The sequence below is a fragment of the Pezoporus flaviventris genome, unplaced genomic scaffold (assembly GCF_033815535.1).
Source record: "Pezoporus flaviventris isolate CSIRO_AGI_PZ_B2104156 unplaced genomic scaffold, CSIRO_AGI_Pfla_v1 ptg000026l, whole genome shotgun sequence".
Taxonomy (NCBI): domain Eukaryota; kingdom Metazoa; phylum Chordata; class Aves; order Psittaciformes; family Psittacidae; genus Pezoporus; species Pezoporus flaviventris.
In genome coordinates, this window is record NW_026892574.1 from 866,164 (window position 1) to 888,648 (window position 22,485).

Genomic DNA, 22,485 nt, shown 5'->3' on the forward strand with positions numbered 1-22,485 from the left:
CTGAATTATTCAGCTTCACTGCAGCCCCAGGACCATGAATGCTAAATGGTTTGCAACCATGAACCAAGTTAAGTACATTTCAGTGGCTAACGGTGGAAAAACCCCACATGCTGTCAAAGCAGCGGCGACTTTACTGGTAACTTGGACCCACAGCCCCCCCCGCTAAAACATGTTTACTATGAACAGATCTGGAAGCTGAAGTGAAACAAGGGCAAGATACCTGGACACTATTTTCAAGTACCACCCACCTCTGGCCCTTCATGTCACCTCCAGCTACTTGAGAGCTGCATTTTTTCACTTGTGGCTCCTGGAAGGTAAATGCTGCAGTACATTTCAGCAATTTCTTCTTCTTACAGTGTCAAGTAGTATGAGAAAGCCCACTGACAATAATGTCTCTGTGCCTTCATGCAGCTAGAGCAGACTTAGATCTTAAATGTTCATCTACAGTCACAAGGTTATCTTCCACATTTCCCTAGACTGCAGGAACATCCTCCTCCTCCAGTGCAAAAAAGGCCTAATAAAAACTTGAATCTAGCTTGCTCTGTCTCTACAGAGGTAGCACTTGCAGTAATAATATAAGTTAGAGTAGAATACAACAGCAGACATATCTTATTCTTCAACATGGCACGTCATCCCCCATTTCTACTCCCTTTGCCTCTTTAATTCTTCTAACCACAGAGACTGAAAAAAACTAATCCTATTTTAAAGCTGTACTTAATGCTCAAAATGCATTTTCTTACCCAGTGCAAAGTTTTCAGGGGAACATTTCTTCAGCACATGTTATGACCTGGGATTGCTCTAACCTCAATTTTCCAGATGCATTTCAGTACGTTCCTGAACTAACCTGGCTTGCTAGCTTGCAAGAATTTTTAATAACATCCTTTTTCTTTGAGGTTTCAAGCCTGTGTTCTCTGTCTTCCAAGTGTGCTTCCTTGTCTTCCTTCTGTTTAGGCTCTCTAGAAGAGTATCAACTATTCTCAGCTGTGCCAGCCTGACTGCTGAGAACAGCCAGGTGTATTTGGGAAATACTGGAACCTAGGAAAAAGAGAATTCTGATAGTTCCACAAAAAACTCTTCAAAACATGTAAATCAATTCCCTTCTTGCCTTCACTCTCTTTTTCCCTGTGGCTGAGGGTGTGAAAGGGCACTGGTCAATGAGCTGGGGTACATCCTCAAGTACAAGTTTTACCCCATTAAGTACAGCAGAGCTGGCTCCCATGGCTGGCCTTATCCTTAGGCTAAGCATGGAAATATATCAAAGCAGCTGGATTCAGATTAACACCTCTTCCCTACCTTCAGCACAGGTTTAAAACAGTGCAGGTGCTTATGATCATGGTCAAGGAATTTAAACCTTCAGATTTCTCCTCATCACTGTATCTTCCTTTTTTCAAAAGTGCCTTTGTCTAAACACGGACCAAATAAAGTCTGAATTGAAAAAGAGGACAGGAAATTAGATCAAACTGAGTATGTAGCATTCTCATTATCCCTCACGTCAGACAAGTCAGAAGCAGTTACATAATTGGGCCTCCAGACTCTAGGCAGTGAAGTGTTAAGAGGGAAAAGCAATCCCAGGACTGCACGCTGGGTTTTGACAAATAGAAAAACACAGAAGTAGGCCAAGAGCTTGCCATCAATGTTGGTTTTTAATTGTACCACGTCAAAAAAAAAGGTTCATGTTATGGCACATGTGGTCTAAGAGGTAAGAAACCGTGTAGTGCAAGAAATGGAGAAGTGAGGGAGGGAATCTGATCTGTGCTTGCATACACACTTGAGTGTGAATCAGAGAAAGAGCACTTGTGAGTAAGAATGCATGTCTATGAGGAGTACAGTGCCTAGAAACACAAGGGGAAGCAGTGGTCCATAAGCAATTGCTATGAAAAGGAATGGGGGTGGGGAATTGTGCACAGCCCTTTTTTAGCTTCTGCTGCAGAAAAAATAAATAGACCTTTTAATCTGTGCTCTCCTCGGCTCCTTCTCTATTGACCATTCATTTCTTCTTTCCCTTCCCAGCTCTTTACCTCCTCTATATGGCTGATGAATATGCAAATGCACAATCAGTTCTGTAATAGCTTATCCTTTCTAAAAACAGGCTATAAATTTGGATCCTAAGCAGCAGCTTCTAAAAAGACCATTATATTATATGGCTGGGGGGAAGAGGCAAGACCCAAATACCACCACTAGCACATCAGAGTTCAGCGTGAATGCGGCTAGAAGGCAGGCCCTTCATCTAGCAGAGCTAGCAGCCAGAAGGGAAAGCTCTGCTGCACAACTACACATGAACCTCCTCCTCCAGGCTCCTGCAGGGCCAAAGCCCACGTGCTAGCCCTAGGCAGGGCTCCCTGCAGGCTCTGGCAAGAGCACGAATGTGACACAGAGCCCGAGATCCCGCAGGTTTTGGATCTGATTGATGCCAGCTACAGGAGCTGTGGGAGCTCTCGGGAGAGCCCCAGTACCCAGCGCAGCAGCCAGGGCTCTGCAGCAGCAGAGGGGCACACAGGCAGTGGAGGCTGCCCTGTGCACACACACACACACACACACACTGCCACGGGTGTCTGCAGGGAGGTACAGACGTGTCCAGAGACATAAACGCTGCTGGGGGCACATGTGCACCCCCAGGAAGGGGTGGCAGCAAACATAGCCCCCAGACCGGGGCCCTGGCAGATTCTCAGAGCTTCAGTTGGCTCAGACATGGTTAACACGAGAGCGAAGCTCTGACCCCTGCCCCTACTGTGCCACAGGAGGCAGCTGTGCCACAAGCTGGATGGCAGTTTGAGGATGCGTACACTGCAGCTCAGATGCTTCCCAGCTTCCCAAGGAGCTGCCTCCTTTCTTCAGTAAAATAAGCACACTTTGGTACAATACTTGCATACACTTCCATGTCTGCCATTTTGAGGCCCTTCTCAGGTTTTCGCTGGGCTTTACGGTATTCCTGGGTGTTGTCACTGCAGGGTAGAAGGCAAGAACTATTAGTCCAAATTTAATGAGATGGTATTGTTCTACTATACAGGCACTGAAAGCTGAAGGTGCTGTCCCCAAGTTCATCACTTCATCAGTCCAGCTTGTGAGCTGCAGTGCTGGAGCCCCACAGGAAGGAATCAGGCCCAGTGAGCTTTTAGCTCCCCATGGAAAACTGCTCCGGAACAGACACGTCTTCAAGCTCCAGAGTAAACTGACAAGATGCCAACTGGAAACTGAGTGCCCCTGCTCAAACTCTGGGCAAGACAGTAGCAGAAACATGGGCTGCAACAATTTCAGTACCCAAGGCAGCCAGGACATCCTGCATTATGCACAGGTTGCCCTATGAACTAGGACAGGGGGGAGCATGCATTGCCCAGGTGGGGCACAGAGATGGGAAGGTGGGAGTCATGTACTCAGCACCCTCAAAAATTGGGCTAAAGGGGCAGAAACTTGGATCTGGCTCTAATGTCAACTGCTGCACCCTGAACATGTCACAGCTCTTATGTGCTATAATTTATAGGCAGTGAATAATATTTGCATAATTCAGAGGGGTAATACATAAGAACACACTATAATCACAGAAATACCTATATTCACAAAATAATTTTAAAACATAGTTTTGCAGGGGCTGATTTTAAAACCAAATCCTTGTCATCTTAAAACCCACTCCAGACTGGGCAGCCTTTGAACACGAACATCACTGAACACGTTCCTTCTCCCCTTTCCCATCACCTTCAACACAGATGTACCTTACAAAGCAATACAAATTCTGCAGCATCTCAACAAATCAGGGATGACAGGAGGAAGGAATGTTATAACATGATTTATTAAAATCAGTTTATAAAACCCTAGGGCCAGTTCACAGAGAAGAATGGAAGTCTCATCCGACATTCTGAAGATGGGAACAGGGCTCACCAGAAAAGGTCCAAAGCCTTGAGCTGATCTTTGTTGGGGGTGACCAAATCTGTTTGGCAGTCAGACGTGGCAATTAGGATCCTCTCTGGTGCCTTGTTTTCCTTTTTAACCTTCAACATTCTTCTCAGCCTATTACCACTACAGTACCCTGTGTGCCTACCACCATGGCATTTTTGCCTGCATCACTGGAAGCACAGGATTCTCACCCCAGACTCTGATAATACTTTCACAAATATTTGTTTCACCTCAACTTCAAAAAAAAACCACACCAAAAACCAAAAAACCCCAAACAACCAAAATACAATGAGAGGAGCTATTTTGATCACAAAGTAAAACAAATCAGCAAACCAAAGCTAGAATCCCATAAAACAAAGACAAAAGATGGGGGGGGGGGAAATAGGTGGTTATACTCAAAGGTGATTTCTCTTAAGTGGCAAAAATCTTTGGATGCAGAAACACTGACAAAGCACTGCAAATAAAGTAGCATCCTCCCCTCCCTGACCCCAGGAATAAACCCAACCCCAGCACCACAAAACTTGTTATGATCTGCAGATGTCAGGCACAGGACCTGGAGGTAATTACCAGAAGGGATGCTGGCAGACACCAGGGTCCATTCACAGGACATGCATTTACCACTTCTTCCCGAATTTCAGAAGTCTTGTCTTCTAGAGCAGTCTCTTGTATACAATTGCATGTCCAGCTGCACACCCTAGAGGTTATGGATCCAAGAGGAACAGCAATATTCTCTGCAGGATACTTTCAACTAATTCAATCCTTATTAAACTCTTCACATAAAGCACTATTTAAATTAAAAACATTACAAGAGAGGGATGTGACTGGCACAGACATGACACAATGGTTACAATTTAGAAAACTTACATGTTATCAAATGAGACTCCAAGACAAACTCAAATCTTCACATGAGCGCAGAGGAAGACTTTATAAAAATGGAAATGTATGGATGCTTTTTTCCTGCAACAGGAATAACTGATTACTGTTTAGAGGTGATATTCTGTAACTATAGGAGGTAAGTTTGGAAATAATTGACTATTACCAACTCTAACATGAAATGCTGTCCAGATGCATCCATAATAGAGCTGCACCCGTGCTACTTGCATAAAGAGCAGTGACATTTTTCTCCGTTCTCACTACTCATGTTTGAACTGCTAGAACTCTCCTAGCAGAACACTTGGCATTTTTCTATTCCCAACTTGAAAACAGTAGCAGAAGTTACTCTTGTAGATGGCTGTTAAGGCCTCAGTGCATTAGTATTCTGAGACTTCCACCTGATCTTTCCTCTCATCCAACAGTATCAAAGCCAGAACAAAAACCCGTAACATTTCTGGTATTACTGTCCCTTCCCCGGCAATATGCAACAGAATCATGTCATATATGTTAGACTTGAAAAGCAAAGCCCCAATTCAAGTTAGAAAAATGTAATCATTCACACTGCTCCCTCTTGGCAGGATAGCTTCTTCTTGATCTCATTGCCCAGATTTGTGGCACGGACTGAGTTGATCAGACTGATTTTCAGTTGTTCCTTTTAAAGTTCTACCCTCCACCCACAGGTCCTTGGCTTCTCACTGGTTATTGCACCCCGGGGCTGCAGAAGAGGTGCCTGCCTGCTTCTGTTTCTTACGGCGTTTGTTCAAGAGGCGGTTGTTGGATGTTTTCAAGTCTTTGATTTTCACCTGATCATAGTCCACTCTCATGGTAGCCAAAGCACTGGTCATCTCCTCCTGTAAACCAAGGAAGCAATGTATTGAAATCCCTGAGGCACTGAGCATTCAGCCACTTCCCCCCCTCCACTACTGCACTACTGCCAGGAGATGAATGTACAAAAAGGAACCCTCTGTTACACGACGGCCAGAAATAGCTGAGCCCTTCCTGCTGTGGTGGACTGTGACTAAAGGCTTCGTTCTACTCATGGACTCATTCAGGAGGAACTATTCACACAGTGTTTCATACATGAGCACGCAGGACCACACTCCACTGGCCTAAATTCCACCATGTCTCTATGCACAGCATTTCCTACTGCCTGGCTCTGGGCCTCCATCAGCCTCTGAGCCGGAACTGCCTGTACCAGACTCGGAACGCTGCCTGCCTTGCTCTCTCACCAAACTAGGGTAGCAGGAGCTGGAATAAAGAGCCCACATCAAGTTGCTTAAAATTATGTGCTTCAAATTCACATGCTTCCTTAGTTTGAGTTAATGTTTAATTGCAGGCAAATTTAAAACTTTTAGATTAGGTTGTGAACAAGAAGATGTCAACGAACATCTAGGCATTTAGCTCAGGAAAGGGAAAATGATTAAATATTATGGGAATGTCGGTGGCCCAACGGAATACCTCTGGGACCTAGACAAAGCACAAGAATGGAAATGAAGAAGGCTGAGTCAAAAGATCTGTTTGATCTCTTTGACTTAGGCGGCAAAAGTTGCCTAGGTCTCTGAAATTTTACTATTACACAGCTCAACACCTGAGCCTGTTGAGCTATGGAAGGGTACATCCGTGCCATCAGTAATCGTATTTAAATCCATTTAAATCCATCAGTAATTTAAATAAAATCAGTAATCAGTAAAATACACCTCAGGAATGTTGCAATTACCAACATGCCAAGCACTGTAAGTGGAGAAAATTCGGAACTAATTGTAAAAGCATGCCAACCTGATAAAGGCCAGCAGGAAAGAGTTAAGGCTTGCAAACAACTTTTAGTCTGCTCTATAGTTTCACTTTGCAGGAAGCATTCAGCTGTCATCACTACAAACTGTAGGTGAGGCACCTGGTTAGACTAAGGGAAAGATAGATACGTTGTTTTCCTCCCCTCCCATGTCATCACAAGGCTAAGGCTATTCAATGCTGGTTTACAATACAGGAACAGAGCAGAAAACCAGAATGTAGCTCAACCGTGCCACCCTGTCCCCTGCATTTCCATCATATTCTTCACTTCACTTTAACAAACTTGAAATTCCCTCAACACTGTCCCTTCTCCTCTGTAACCACATACAGGGGCTCAGCAGGTAGCATCAGTAATACCTGTGACATTTGGCACAGCTGCAAGGATGTCAGATGAAGCTCAAATAGCATTCTGGTTTTTAACAGTTGCATACACTACTGTTCTAACCAAGACTGTTTATGCTTCCCTTGTTAAACATGGCTGTATTCAAACTAGCCATGATCTCCAAGGATCAAGGAGAAGCCAGCCTATCTAATCTCCTACCAGACTTGACTTCAAGAAATCTGAACTACAGATTGACTCACTTTAACTTCATCCCAGTGGTCTTTATCCTCTTGCAGGACCCGTGCAGTATGAAGAGGGGTTGGTGGCACTGCCATTGATCTCTGAGAAAAGGGAAAACACAAAACAAGTGGTGTGCAAAATCACATTTGGGAAGTAACTGCTCATGCCTATGTGTATGGAGGACATAAGGCTCTACCTAATGTCCTTCAGTGGCCCTCATTATTCATGCTTTTAAGCACTCTATAAGCAAAGTCATGTGTGAGGTAGAAAAGGATTGTAGTCACCACATAACAGTATCTTTAAAGAGCAATCAGTGCCAAGTTTCTTTGACTCTGCTCCCCTCCAATTCAGCCAAGTGTTGGATAAATTTTTATGTTCATTTTAGATTTTACCTGTCATTTCACTATTCATTAGCCAATGTTTTAAAGTGGTTAACTGACCTTTATCTTCTAGGATTTGTGTTAGGACCTATTTTCTTGTACATATACATTAACTAAGATTGCCAGTTTATCAGATCATAAATGTGCCCAAAAGGGGAAATTATACCATTATTCAGAGTAAGGCACAGTTCAGAAGACAATGAATCACCTGAGATGCTCTTCCACATAAAACCAAGATCTATGCTCAACTGCCATGGAAGATCAGCAGATACTTTAAATTAGAATATAGTACAGTTTCTAAAACACGAAGGACAGTTCCCTAGCTAAATTCAGCAAGAATCATGGCATTTTCTTACCAGCCTTGTAATTTCATTTGGATATTCTATCTTCCTTATGCTTTCTACCCAAACTTGCTGTCTACTGGCATCCTACGCCAGACATAGCTACGTATCAACAAAGTCTAAGGAGATTCCTGTACACATCACTGTAAAATAAGCATTACACTGGAGGCAGTGCTTAGACACCACCGAGCTAACAGCAGCACTGCAGTAGTTACAGAAGAAGAAATCATGAATCCTGCATGCTCTGGAAAGGCTCCTAGCTGTCCAGATATAGTTCCATCAAGTCCAGCTGGGATGAGAGAAATAGAAAACCAGCTGACAGGCTTTAGTAGTGTCCCTGAGGAGGTGTTGCAGGTGCCCTCCTATCTGGTGTGAGCTGCTACTTGATAAAATAATCTTACCTACAAGATAACAGCCAATTTTTGCACAGTCCACAATAATACTTCTGTATCCATTTAATGACAAAAATAAAAATAAAAAAGAGGAAAGACAAACATCCTCCTTCCCTGCTTGTGCAGGGCATCACTCCCAACATGTTCCCACTTTAGGATTTAGGAAAAAGAAGAACACAGGCATTCACTGTGTTGGTCTTTCCCCCTCCCTCCCTCTGCCTCAGGGGAACAATAGGTTCAGCAATAAAAAATGCCAACCTGCAGCTCCTAGAGCATTCTTCCAGGAACAGTATTCTAGCCCAGCTCTTTGGTGCAGCAGAATCTATAGACCTTGTCTCTAATCTCCTCCTTATTAATTGGTTATATGCATATTTCAAGTAACATGTGTCACTGTAGGTGGTAGCTTCCTTAGCTATTAGGCACTCATTCTGTGAAATTCATCGCCTGCTGACTTCTGAAACACCTCCTTCTTGGGTCTTCAAACACTTAAAGCTGGAGGTATTTATTCTGAACAGTGATTACAATTTTATTTGGTTAGAAAGGACAGAAACATTGTCTAGGTTCTGTTCTAGTTCTAGGGAGTTTTTGTAGCCTCAGTTTCTCAGCTTTTCCAATTCTAAATCTCCTTCATTGGGATCTTACACAGCTACATTTCTGTATCATTCTAAGGGCTTTCAGATCTTCCAAGAGACACTATAGAAATGCTGCCTCTTTCTGCACCTACCTCTGAGGGTCAGCAAAGACAGAGAAAGCATTATGGGAGGAACAGCAGTACACGTGCTCCTGCTCCTGGCTGATGATTTTTGGGCAGTGAGAACAAGAGCGGTGTCCTTTCAGGCACAAATGTGAGAAGGACAAGCTATTATTTTGAGTGACACCTGCAGAGCAGAGATGATACCCTGAAACTCAGCCTGGTAACTCCTGGGACTCCTGTCTCTTGTTTGAAATTATTAATACTGTATTATTAGAGTTGTTTGTTTGGCGGGGGGGGGGTTTAAACCCAAAAATATTTTTTAAGGAAAAGTAAATTCAACCAAGCCAGGGAATGAAACCTGAGCTGGGACCATTAATAGCTCTGTGTACCACCCTACCTGGCAATCTCTCCCAGGGCACTAAGCCGAGACCCTGACTCCTCCCTCCAGCACTTCCAAACTCTGCCAAGGATGAGAATCCCCACTAAGCACAGGACCGTGTTCAGGCTAACACAGCCATGCACAATGGTGCCTGAGACCACTAATAATATCTCTCTTCAAATCCTGCCCTGATGAAGTAAGTACATAGAGTTTGTATTTCTGAAGAGAGTAACACATGTATATGCTGAAGAGTCAAACAGTGACTGCCTGCTCACAGGAGATACACATACATTCGACTTTTGCTTCCAAGAATGCTCTTGTGGGTGTCTCTCTGTATGACCTCTAGTAACACCAAGAATTGTGGGTCTTCAGGCAGATGGCCCTCTGTGGAGGGCACAGTAAGTTAATTGAGCTATCAGCAGTACATGTAGCTCCACATAGCACAGTAAGTTCTGCAAGTAAGAATTCATCTCAGGAAAAGAGATCTGAAACTCACATTAATCCAAGGGTGATTCATAAACTGAGAAACTGTCATCCTCTCCGTCGGGTCAGTCTTCAGTAAATGGCGAATCAGTTGTTTGGCTGAAAAACAAGACCAACAAAGGCATGTTGTAGCCTCCTGCTGTGCTCCCAAATAACCTTGAGAATGCAAAGACCTGCTAAATGAAGAAAGATAATGTTGCAGAACTCAAAACACCTACCTATGGCTATTAGCATGTTAAGAAACCATGTACAGTGTGGTAGGCTACTATGCTTAAAGAGTCAGAACAAGAAAGCATCCAAAACAAGAGGTACGAAGGAAAGACAAAGGAATGGGGATTCCAGCTATGCTATCTACATCACCAAATCAACTGTGGAGAGCAAGAACTTGAGAAAAAGAGAAACACAGGAATAGAAAGCTGCCACGCTGCCTGTCTGAAAGATGCTAACAAGCTTGGCATTATGGGCTGAATGAATGCATAAGCTGATGTTTTGAGAAATGACACAGAACAAAAACTAGCACAGGCTGTGGAAAAGGACAATATACTCTTGACAACCCAGAGGGCACTAAAAGGACAACAAAGAAGAAACAGATTGCACAAACAAGCTTTGCTTAGATTTTATTTAGATTTACACATAACTTCCTTGGGATAACCTAAAAAACCTTCTGAATAAGAGTTCTCTTTCAGAAACATCAAATGCAGCATGACTAAATGCTTGTAAGGAGCTGCCAGAGGTACAAGTTTGTCAAGTGAGGCTGCAAGAGTTTTGCAGTAGAGATTACCTAGAATCTAAAATGTACAAAGAAAGAAAAGGAGGGGACCACAGAAAGAACCCATTAAAATGATTACAGAAGCTGGAGAGGAATTCAGAGGAAGTCTCTATAGTTGATGGAATGATTAAAGAATAGCATGACAAGAAAAGTACAGAAGAGGGAAAAGAAGCAGTCTGCTGAAGGTGCCTGATCATCCTAAGAGACACATAAACTAGCTGACTGAATAGGTTTAAAGGTAGAGGGCACCTATCTTCATTCAGCAAGCACACAGAAACCCTCCAAATTTTCCAAGTGCATGTTCTCTCACTGAGCTCCCCTAGAATTTTAGTAACTGCTGTAATAAGAACAAGAGCCAAGCCAGTCAAAATATTAAGCCAGAAACCTTCAAGTAAAACATCTTCCTTACTAAGGCTCAGTAGCCTGTGCTGTACATGCAGCCATGACATCCAATGAGGGGTTAAAATGCCACAGATCAGTAATTTGTTATTGCTAAACAGCAGACAATAACAGGATGCAAGCAACAGCAATGTAAAGGGCTTGTTAGAAAGACATGCTCAGAGGTTGCTGACCTTCCTCTCTAATAGGAAAGGCACGTGAGACTTCCAGCTTACCAGGATGTCAGAATAACAGGGTATCAAAAACATCCACTTCCAGGACATTGGTTTGAGCCCATCCAAGTCACAGCTGAACAGCAGCAGATTTTGGTCAACGATTCATACAAAATAAATTGTTGACCTTCATTTAAGTGGTGGCTGGCAGGTTCCCACATCACAAAAAAACAGCAGGAAAACTTGCCATCCTTGCGGGCTGCATCACCAAGGAGGGCAAAGACTGAATAATTTCTCAATACAGTTTGCCTTTCCTCCAGCTCAGCTTGCATTGCAGCTGTCCTGACAGCCTCCTTTCTCAGGATTAAAGACTTCTGTTTCCAGAGGGTTTAATCTCAGCATTCACTAGCACTAGCTGCAATCTGGAAGTTTGCAGTAGTCATTTACTTTCTGTAGCACTGTTTGCTGCCAGGATCTGAGTTCCAGTCATTCTCTGTATCACCTTACAAGTAATAATTTAAGTTCTAAACCAAAAGGAAACATAACCAAAGACAGGCTTTTAGAAGCACACCACCACCCACATGCTCATCATTACCTTCCTCTGATACCTCAGCCCACTCTGGATTGGGAAATCCATATTGCCCCATCCGAATTCTTCTCTTCATGCCTGGAGAAATGGCTTGACCAGTGTTTGAGTAGAATGGAGGGAACCCACACAGGCTGGAAGAGTGGACAAGAGAACTCTTAGAACTCGGGAAGTCCTTTCAGCTCTTACAAAGTCCCATACAAGCTCGTACTCTTCTGCAGGTTGCATGATCCTAGTGACTAATTGCTGGCAAGTGCAGATTTGACAAGATGTGTCCTTGTGTTCATTGAGCCTCTTTCCAAATACTTACAGAATATATGTGATGACACCCAACGACCACATGTCACATGATTTGTCATACTTCTCAGGACCAAGGACTTCTGGGGCTGAAGAAGATTAAAACCAGAAATTAACAGAGCACCAGATGTTGCCTGTCATCTTCATCACCTTATAAGTAGCAACACACTTCAACAACAAGCAGCAGATGCATTAGAAAACTGCAACTCACTGCAGGAACTGGGTGGTACTTTCTATTGACAAGTTCCTAAACACATCTGATACAGCTTTAAACCAGGAGGAATGGAGTTGGTAAAATGCCCTACTCTTCACCTTAGTGTCTCTCTGCTCAAGAGAGTACTAAGATTACAGAAAAGCAGAAGGAGCTATAGCTAAATGTGTACAGGGAGACACTGCACCGAGAGAGGCAGGAGCATATGTTCCAGAAATCAGAACAGAAAAGACCTATTTGAGCTGTGATAAACTTTTGAATGATACCTAGCTGGAGTGTGCTTAGCTCCAGCAGCTACAGAGCACTCTATTTTACTTTGGCCTCCAGAGTATTATATTTTTCACTAAGTAACGAAAAAATAGAGATACCCATTTAGAGGGGATGCTTCTGCTTTCCCCTGAGGCAGGTGAACTGGCAGGGAGCTTGATTTTGTGAGGAAAATGATTCTCTAGACATATGAGCAATCATGCTGGTTTATAAAAAGGTGCTGAGAAGGGAAATGTCAGCTTGTTTATAAACAAATATAAAGGCATAAAACCCTGGATCTGTGAATTCCTTCGCATTTTATCACTAATCCCATCTTGCAAAAATATAGAAGAAACCATCAGGAAAAAAATCCTGCTACTGTAATTAGCTGCTAACAATGAATAACAATATTTTTCAATAGAAAAAAAACCTATAAAACTTACATTGTAGAGTAGAAATAATTCTTCCAAAAATAATAATGAAAAAAAAAAGCCTTTTTTTCTCTCCAACAAAATTCCAAATATGGACTGCCTCAGTCATACCATATGGAAAATGACTATCCACTCAAAGACCAAAAGCAATGTACTCTAAAATGAGGGCAGAAAGGACAGCCTACTATGGCTTTCATCACACACTGCCCTGTCTTGGGACAAAATACAGGCAAAAATTTAGCTGTGATGAAGTCACATTTGTCTTTTATTAGTAACTCTTACATTTGCCAGCTTTAAGAAGCTTTATTAGCTGAGGCAGTGCTCTCCCGGTTCTCTCCTATTGCACTAGTTAGGCTAAGGGAAGTTTCGCCAGGAAACACTCAACCAACCATGAAGCAGAGTTCAACTGTGGCTTTTATCACATCACTCAGAAAGAACATCAGGATTACTCAAAGTGTAATCAGAGGCAACATGTTCTCTCTCCTTGATCCTCATTTGTGTCCCCTGTTAAGGCTGTTTTCTCTGCAACCAAGGAAGAAAGCAGGAGCGCTGACCTGTACTGGAACCAGACTAGGCTTGGGTTGGACCCCAGTTCAAATTCTGCAGGCTACCTCTTTACATTGCATCCACAATAGAAGGTTTCCCATCCATTCCTACAGTCCACAGGGCCCACTACAAGGGGGTGGATGACAGAACGAAAGACAAAACCAATGCATTTTGGATAACTTACCCACATAATAAGGAGTGTAACAGGGGGTCTGCAGTGCATTTACAGCTGTTTCTTTGGCAAAGCCGAAGTCTGTGAGTTTGAGGACAGTATCCTTCTCTTTAGATGTGTAAAGCAAGTTTTCAGGCTGAAAGACCACCAAAAGAAAGGATAAAATGGACAATGAAGAGATACCTCTAATGAGCTCAGAGATCAAACCATTCTTGCTTGCCTGGATCTGTGTCTTGTTACTTCTCCCACACCCCCCACCATACCATGCAGAAAGTACCCTCCCAACACATAGCATTTCTGCTGTGACTAAGGATCAACATCCTCCTTGACGTGGTATTTAGGAGAGCAAATCACAAGACTCTCATCAGGTCCAATGGATTCTTGAACCCCTCTCTAATTTACATGCTGTTCTAGGATTGTTCTGTCTGATCAACACACCAGTTGATCTGACAACACTCTGCACCACACTCAAGTAGCTAGTGTGGAAGATAAGAGAAGTCATCATCCAAACTCTCTATGAACAACTAACACAACTCCATCAGAATTAACTGATACAGACACAGCCTCCTTCCTGCCCCCCACCTCCCACCTCTGCCACGTGAAACCAGGGTTAACTCCATTCTAGCTTCATGCTCCATAAAGGCTCTCCAAAACCAGAAGTGGCACAGAGGGAAGTATACAAGTGCTTGTGCACAAGAGCAGGGACAACAGCACATCTCCAGAACCTGCAATTGTTTGAACCTGTTTTCCAGTTTCTCAGTTTTAAGGAAGCTACAGCCTCTCTCATGTTAGTGTTTAGGGACATAAAGAAGGAAGGACTTGAAAGAAAACAGGATTTAGGACTGGAACCATTTCTATGGGAGTGCACTGACTGTGGTTAGGAGGTGTCTGGGGCTAAGTGCTTTGGTTTCCATGGTGGGATAGGCAATGGCACACAGCTCCACAACAGTGAGCAGATTTTTAGTCTAAACTGTTCAGTCATTCTCCAGTTCCTACCTAAAGAACCCTCAAACATCCCACTCAGTGACACCGAGCGATGACAGCTCTCCCTCCAGCTAAACGCACAGAAGCATCTGTAGAGAATTCAGAAACTCAGAGCTGCAGAATCAATCAGGTGCCTCAGTCTACCATTATGTAACCTGCTCTCCACCCCACTGCCTCAACACTGCGCTGAAACCCCCTCAGTGCAGCTCTCTTGCCTTTGCTCTTCACAGAATGAAACCAAACACGACACTACAAACCCTGTCAAACCTCCACGACAAGATCTGTGTACCCTTGGTAGGAACTGGGAAACTCCCCATTTTCCCAAACATTTACATACACTATTAAAGTGGTTTGGATGCATGGAATTGGTATTATTCCTCCCACACATGCATGCTCTCCTGTTTCTGAAGGAAAAGGGGAATTTTTGTTTGTTTTGTGGGTTTGGGGGGTATGGATTGTTTTTTACACAAGTAGGATCCTAAAACCAGCTAAAACCTGGTAAAGGCTGTGCATCGAGGTATAGCATCCAGTATAAGTTTACTTCTGGCAATGTTATTTTCTTGTTAATTAACTGGATTGCAGGCTTTTTAATTAATCATCTATTACAAGATTCCTCTGCATCCTGTACACAACTGGAAGGCATTAACATACAACTATTCTGACCTTTACCTAGCTGCACACTAGGGGTGAAGAGATCCCTTCTCATGCTGGCACAGGAAGGGGAACACCTGGACCACCTGATTGTACTCCTAGGTATATTTAAACCACCAATGCCCATTTATTTTTCTACCTTATGCTTTTTTCTCCCTGTCCACACACCTTCAGGCCTCACCTTGACATCTCTATGGGCAATGTTCATTGAATGCAGATACTGGATGGCTGTCCCGATGTCTCTCATTATTTCAGAGGCCTCTATAAATACAATTTTAGAGAAAGGTCACATTAACATTCCCACCGTAACTCAGGGACATGCCTAGGAATGCCTACGACTTACAAACAGCTTGCTGGAATACAGGGCTAGCGTCAAGACTAGAAAACCTAAAATTAGCCCTAACAGCTGTGTTTTGGTTTTGCAGGCAACCATTCCCCCTAATTCCTGGGCTGCTCCTCCTGAGAAGGCACCGAACGGAACCGCTGAGATCCTGCTTTTGATGAGCTTGTAAAGCTGGCTTTCCTTTGCTCGCCAGAAAAGCAGCAAGAGCAGAGCAGGTATGCAAGCCACATGCAAGACTGAGGAGAAAGAAGCCCCCACCAGGACATGTCCTCTACTGCCCAAGACAGAAGTTTCACTCTCAGCTTCTAGTGCAGGAGTAATAGGCAAGAGGAGGATCTAACAGATCTTCTAGAAGCAGAGCAACAGAACAACCCAGCAATTTTAGGATCAGTCACGTCTTTATTCCTCACTGCCTTTAGAAGTTTTTTTCCTCAGGAAAACCAAAATCATCAGTTCAATTCTGCAAAGCCCAAACTGCCACCTTGAAATACTGTTTTGAAAATTCAGTGTAACCCCAATGGGAAATTGTAGTGTTTGGTGAGCTGCCTTGCAGCAGCAGCACTCTCAAAGCCTGGAAGAGTTCAGTTACATAGGGAAAGGTTTCAGAGCAGGGAGGAGTGACATTCCCATTGTATCAAGTGAGCATTATATTACATCTCTGCTGACAGGGAAACGATTAGCAACTTAACCGGATCCTCTGTTTTCTGCATAGGCAGAAACCTCAGCTGCAGCAGTGAGAGAGAGTTAGAAATTCTCATACTGCAACCTGGAACCTTTTTTTACATGCTTGAGACTGAAACTGCACCATCTCGGGCAAGGACAATCAGAAGGCACAAACACTCATCTTCTTCAGGGAAAAACCTCCTTCCTGGCCCAGGTCACAATCTCTAGCTCCTAATGGGAAGTTGTGGCTGATACATATACAGCCAGTGAACCTGGGGAATCCAGTGGAACTGGGCTCATTTATCTCAGGAAAGAATGGAGGCGGTTTTGCTGTTTAAGACTCCCAGCTGATTTCTGAGTAAGTATTTAGAATGCTATACAACGCTATCTAATGTAGAAAAATCATGTTTTTAGCAGAGTGGAGTCACTAATGATCACAGAACCAGTTTCCCTCCTGGAATTCGGCATTTTGGAGAGGAACAAGTAAAGTTCCTGAAAATGCTCATTTTCCCTGCACAAGTCTCTAATACCACTTAAAGGCTGCAAAACACAGGCTAAAAAAAAAATTAATAATCCCTGGCACCTACACCAGACTTGCAGAACAGCCACAGTAATTCATAAGTTCAGGTGTAAATTTGTCTTCATTTTATCAGGATGCTAGTTACAAACGTTAACAATTTTACTCCTGAGCAGGAACAAGCTTTTATTGGTTGTGACTGGATGAGGAGAACCACTGTCAAGTACCTCTGTGGTACTCTGCAAATAATATATAGCTAAGAGAATAAAAATGGCAAGACTAGTCTGTGGCAAGCTCTGTCACTGACTCATAGGAGGTCTTTCAATTCGCACGTAGTCCCTGTATAGATAAGCAGACTTGTTTACGGTGTGGCTAATAACACTTCCTTTCAAGTAGTACTTAAAACCCTTGACTAAGAGATGTTTCATCGAAAGTGATTTGCTCATTATGTTCATCACCTCACAGTATAGCTGTGCACAGTGATGTTGCTTGAGGGGCAGCCAGAAGAGAAATCACAGCAGGAGCTGTGCTGATCATGTTAGAGGTGGTCTGGCAGGAGACCAGGGACTTGAGCAACAGAGGCTGCGGTGGTTCAGAAATGAAGAAGCTGAGCAGATCTGTATGAAGAGTTTTCCTCTAAACCTTCCACACTGTGCCTGAACTTGGTCATTTCTGGTAATTCCTGATCTTCACGAATTTTGAAAAATAACTGCTTAATACGGAGCTCAACAGAAAACAAATAAATAATTATCCAAGTCAAAGAAAAAAATCCTGTAAGGGAACTAAGCAAGGGGACACAACGAGAGAAGCAATCTTTCACAAACTTCAATTTTAAATGTGTGAATTTCACCTCTCTCAGTGAATGCTTGATCTCCTCTCTCCTGGATCCTGCTAAACAGCTCTCCTCCTTCCATGCTGAAACAAAGAGCACAAAAAAGCCCACCTTACAAGAGCAGAAAAGACCAAGTTAACATCTGACTATGCATCCACAGAATCACACACAACCACAGCAGGAACAGATTACAAAAGATTACATGCTGCCTCCTATGCCAATGCTTCCTGAACATCACACTCATTTGAATCAATGCACAAAGCCATTCTGATACGGAATAAACTGAAAACAAAACAGTAACAATAAACTGAAAACAAGACCAAGGAGTTCTGATGCTTTCAGTTTAATGTACCCAGTCCCAAGGAAGCTTGGAAGTCAGATATGCTGGCACTGGGAGGCTGTTTTTTTGTAAGGGTTGGAGAGAAAAGAAAAAGAAAGAAGGAAGCAAAGATAATTTGTCCCCAGTGAAGACAACAGTAACTGTGGTATTAGAGGTCAAGTCAAAATAATAGCAGAAAGGAACATGTCAGATCACTGGATTTACACCCGAAATCGATGACAATCACAATCAAAGCTCATCATATTTGTAGAGACGTATCTCTTAAGACTGTATTGATAAGTCAATGCTTTAATGAGGACAACTGACACGGACTACAAGGAAAACTTACTTTCAGTTAAGGTTTCTCACACAAGATGCTGAAGCAGCTCTACATTTCCCTACCAGTTCCATAAAGACAGCAAAAGGTCTGCTGTGCAAACCCAAATCCCACTGCTGAGAAAGCTCACCCAGCTGCCACCTAAGGCAACGTATTCCCCCATTCCCTCCAGGCCCTCAAAGGGCAATGCTTGGTGAAGGCTGCTGCTGGTGCATACCATTCCATGACAATGAGGAGGCATCTCTTTCCATGATGTATATTCTCATAAACATCCAGAACATGGACAATGTGGGGACACCCTGATGCTCGCCAATGATACTCGACTTCCTGACGGGCTTTTGGGTTGTCATACAGGAGCTGTAAAGAAATAGGAGACAAATGTCAGTCAGGCAGTATCATTCTGCTTTAAATTGGCACCTACAGGTATTTGAGCTCAAAGATGGGGGCAAAAGCTACTCTTAGCACTTTCTCCAGCCAAAGGATGACAATCCATCATAAGACTTTCATTATCTCTGGGCTGTCTGGCTTCCTAGATTGAGGAACACAGAAACAACTGGTCCCTTGGAACTGGAAGGACCTTGAGTGGCAGTAAGGAGAGATCTCAAATCTCAGATGAATCCCACCTGTGGATGGGAAACCACAATGTTTTCCTACTTGTTTGCAGCACTTGCCAACAGAGAAGAATCCCTCTGCTAAGGACAATAACCCTCCCACCTGCCCGGAAAAGAGACCTCTAGGTTCACTGCAGATCCCTTCAGCTCAGTGAGATTTAAAACAATGAGGACCTTCACACTGACTCTGAACATGCTTAAATACTACCAAATTTCTGACCCCATCAGAACCCCATCTGACCCTGACCCATCAGGGTCAGAAAGGGATCTTTATCTAGATGCTTGAACACCTTTCTTGGTCACATGCAAGGCCAGGTTGTTTTAAAGGTGCTAATCTCTAGAGGGGAGGTAAGAGCTCATCCTTCCTGATTCTGCAACCTTGTGTACAACCTTGTATGCATTTCCTGTGGACAAGAGGTCCTTGCCTATTTGAAGAACTGCTCTGCATCAGATCCTGCAACGGAGCTTTTGTGCTGAATCATGTCTTTTCTCATCTGCGTCATCTCTCGACACCACCAACTCTTTGTGACACCCTTTTCTGCACATTTGTATGGTTCCTACACAATACAGCTGTGATCCGAGTTTGGTACTTTATGCCCTATAGTAATGATAATTGTAATGATGGAGTAGCAACAAAACCGATGGTATATAAAGCATCGTTAAATGCACTGAAACAGAATAAAAAAGATGCCAAGAACAATCAACTCTGATCTATTAGCCTTGGAAAAGGACTACACCAACGCTGGGGGACACACAATGATACTGTTTTCAAACAGAAAACAAAAAGTATCATTGCTGCACTATTGGGCCTTGGCCTGAAGCTCTTCTCATTCATGTTTGCTATCAGGTCTCAGTCAAAACACAACTCCAGTGTAATTGCTGAAAACAAGTATTAACATGTAACCTGTCATTAGGGACCAATGAATCAGACTAGGACTGTTTTTCTACCCAATTGCCAAGCTAAGGCACAAATGGTGTCACAAGCACCTCTCAATATAGGGAAACTTATAGGAAAGAAGTTGCAAATTCTGGTTTCTTTATTGACTCCAATATAATTTACGTCACCGGGGAAAAAAAAAACAACCCCAAACCAAACCACAGCCCTAAACTTACAGTGGTGCTTCAACATCCTTTTCAGCAACAGACACCATAACCAGGCAGGAAAGGCCTGTAACATGTTACAAAATGCTGGGGAAGCGCTTGGGAACCGCTTGGACAGAAGGCAAGAGGCTTCTCCCCTTTTTGAGGCTGGGAACAGGAAAAGGGTGACAAGTACTCCTCTGCTGAGTGCACTTTTGTGAAGCACAGAGAGGCTGCAGAAAGGCATGAGTGGCCTCAGGAGCAGTGAAGGGGCAGGGAGCCCCACCACCGTGACCGCCCTGCAGGCTCCCTCAGCTCTGCTCCAAAGGCTCCAGCATGACGCCAGATCTGCAGCAGTGCAAGGAGCTGAAGAAGCTTTCTTGCCAAGTTCAATGCCCTCGCAGCCAACCTACTTCTTCCACAGCTGTCATTCTGCACCCAAAGCACACCCTTTTGAGATCACTATCCGCCTCTTCCTTCCTGCTCCAGCCTGGCTGTGGCCTGATTTCCAACACAAATAACTTCCTAAAGAAAGAGATGGCTCCAATTTGGACAAAAAGCCCATTAGCAAGTCCAAGCCAGTTGCTTTACTTCTTTCAGCCATCAGCCCATTCAGCAGCTTTTCCTTCACAGCCACTGTGTTCTAGCTCAGTGGGACTGTCTATCAGCATTTTCCCCTCCGCCCTTCTGAGTTTGGGCTGTTGCCTAGAGGTCTCTTTTAAAAGTTCATTAAATTACATGTGCAACAATAAAGCCCAAACACTCTCAGGACTAACCAGGCCGTTTAGAAAAGCATTACAGGGTCTACTGCTTGGATGTTACTGGATTAATGCCACTTCTGAGCTTCAAAACTTTCTCACCTATCCTGTGCTACTAATGAGACATAACCATCCTCTTTACAAACATTAACTGCACTATAAGCTGTGTATCCTGTGCTTCTACAGTGTGCAGAGGTGTTGTTTTTCATGTCTGCACCAAACACTTACGAAAATTGCTGCACAGAATTGGATTCTCGCTTTCTAAAGAGCTTTTACAAGGCATTTCGATACACACAAGGATGCTGCAGTTTCTTTTTTCCACCCCTAAAAGCAAGTTTCATGTACTCCTTAGTGCCAAGTTTGAATGTACTCATGTCAAGATGACACCTGGAGAAGCAGAGAAAAGGAAATGCAAAAATAAAGAGCAGATACTCATACCAAGCAACATCTGATATATCAACCAACTGTTAACCTTTGGATTTCTCCTTCTGAGCCTTAAAAATAAGTTAAATCTTTTCCTTATGTCTAAAACTGGAAGCCTTAACTATACCTTTTAAGACATCTTAAAGATGCAGACACCTGTAAAATGAAAGCCAGGCAGGTTGAAAACACCAATTCCGACAAAATTTAGGTGACGATTTAAAACCACAGACTGAAAGTATGGCCCTGCAGTATTTAACACACTTGCAAAGAACATAAATGGACATTCTGCCACCTTCTTGAGCCTGAAGAGAGGCTGTGCTTCTACTGCTGCAACAGCTTTGAGCAGACTATGACCAAGTTGCTCTGACAATCTGCACAAGTGCGGAGGTAGCTCTGAACAGGTAAGTTCTGCAGCACTGTGGTTCATGCTGGTTTGTCACACTATCAGCTCCAGGAGTCCCCAGTCATCCCTCTAGAATTCCCACACAGTTTGGCTGAGTCACAGCTTGTCACGATGGGCTGTGGGCAGGATCATGAACTGACCTAACTTCAAAACAAGACAAACCCAAGAGACATGCCATACTCGAAGCTTTTCAGGAAGCCACATCAGTGATCCCATGCACAGTGCATGGGATCTGCACAGCTGTAGACTCTGCATAGCAGCATGGGGATGCTCGTGTCTGTGGTCAGACAATATAGTTTGGAATAGGAACCACACACTAGAAAACTGTATTTTTGCTGGAGATCTGCATTACTGAACCTAAAAAAAGCAGATGAAGCAAGTATTAACAGCTACTTACAGAGAGAACACCAAAACCAGAGGCGATGAAAGGCAAGAAAATACAGGAGCTCTAACTCTTAGTGATTCACACAACTCGTCTTTAGTAGCTGAAAAAGCTGGAGAGGGAAGAGAGCTAAGCCATAGGGTGTGCGCAGCCTGCTTCTGAGGATCAATGGCGCAGGCAGACTGCCCAGGATGCCCTGGGTAATTCAGGGCCTGGGCAGCGGAGGGAGGCCTCATCTCATTGTTCTGGGGTAAAGGCCTAGCTCGGGTTAGCAACCCCACGCAGAAATGAACTACCCAGCTGTGCGAAACCTCCCTCTGCACAATCTCAACAGAAAAAAAGAAAAGATGGGACTAAAAGAAGCAACACAGTATCCTGCAACTGCTTTTCCACGGATTCAGTATTGTGTAAGCAAAAAAGAATAGCAGGAACCCTCATACCTTTACGGTCTGATATACAGAAAATAGCCTTCTAAGGACTTCAGGGAGTGGCAAGTGATTTTTCTGGACTCTGAAATTGTAGCAACAGAGAGAGAAGATATCCCTGGGCGCAGGTACGGAACAGGCTGAGGACAGGGAACAGTGACTTCTCTG

The 22,485-nt window shown here is 43.5% G+C and overlaps 1 protein-coding gene across 5 annotated transcripts in view; it reads right to left on the bottom strand.

The window, feature by feature from the left end:
* Window positions 1–3,765: 3,765 nt before the first annotated feature.
* Window positions 3,766–22,485, bottom strand: part of MAPKAPK3 (MAPK activated protein kinase 3) — a 114,325-nt gene continuing 95,605 nt past the window's right edge. For all 5 annotated transcript variants that reach the window (XM_061458278.1, XM_061458279.1, XM_061458280.1 and 2 more), the window contains 9 exons: window positions 18,453–18,592; window positions 17,598–17,662; window positions 15,406–15,485; window positions 13,602–13,725; window positions 11,997–12,072; window positions 11,696–11,820; window positions 9,794–9,879; window positions 7,132–7,212; window positions 3,766–5,612 (listed from right to left, as the gene is read on the bottom strand). In XM_061458278.1, coding sequence (XP_061314262.1) covers window positions 5,454–5,612; window positions 7,132–7,212; window positions 9,794–9,879; window positions 11,696–11,820; window positions 11,997–12,072; window positions 13,602–13,725; window positions 15,406–15,485; window positions 17,598–17,662; window positions 18,453–18,592 — 936 coding nt within the window. In that variant the 3' untranslated portion in view covers window positions 3,766–5,453. The remainder of the gene's footprint in view (window positions 5,613–7,131; window positions 7,213–9,793; window positions 9,880–11,695; window positions 11,821–11,996; window positions 12,073–13,601; window positions 13,726–15,405; window positions 15,486–17,597; window positions 17,663–18,452; window positions 18,593–22,485) is intronic.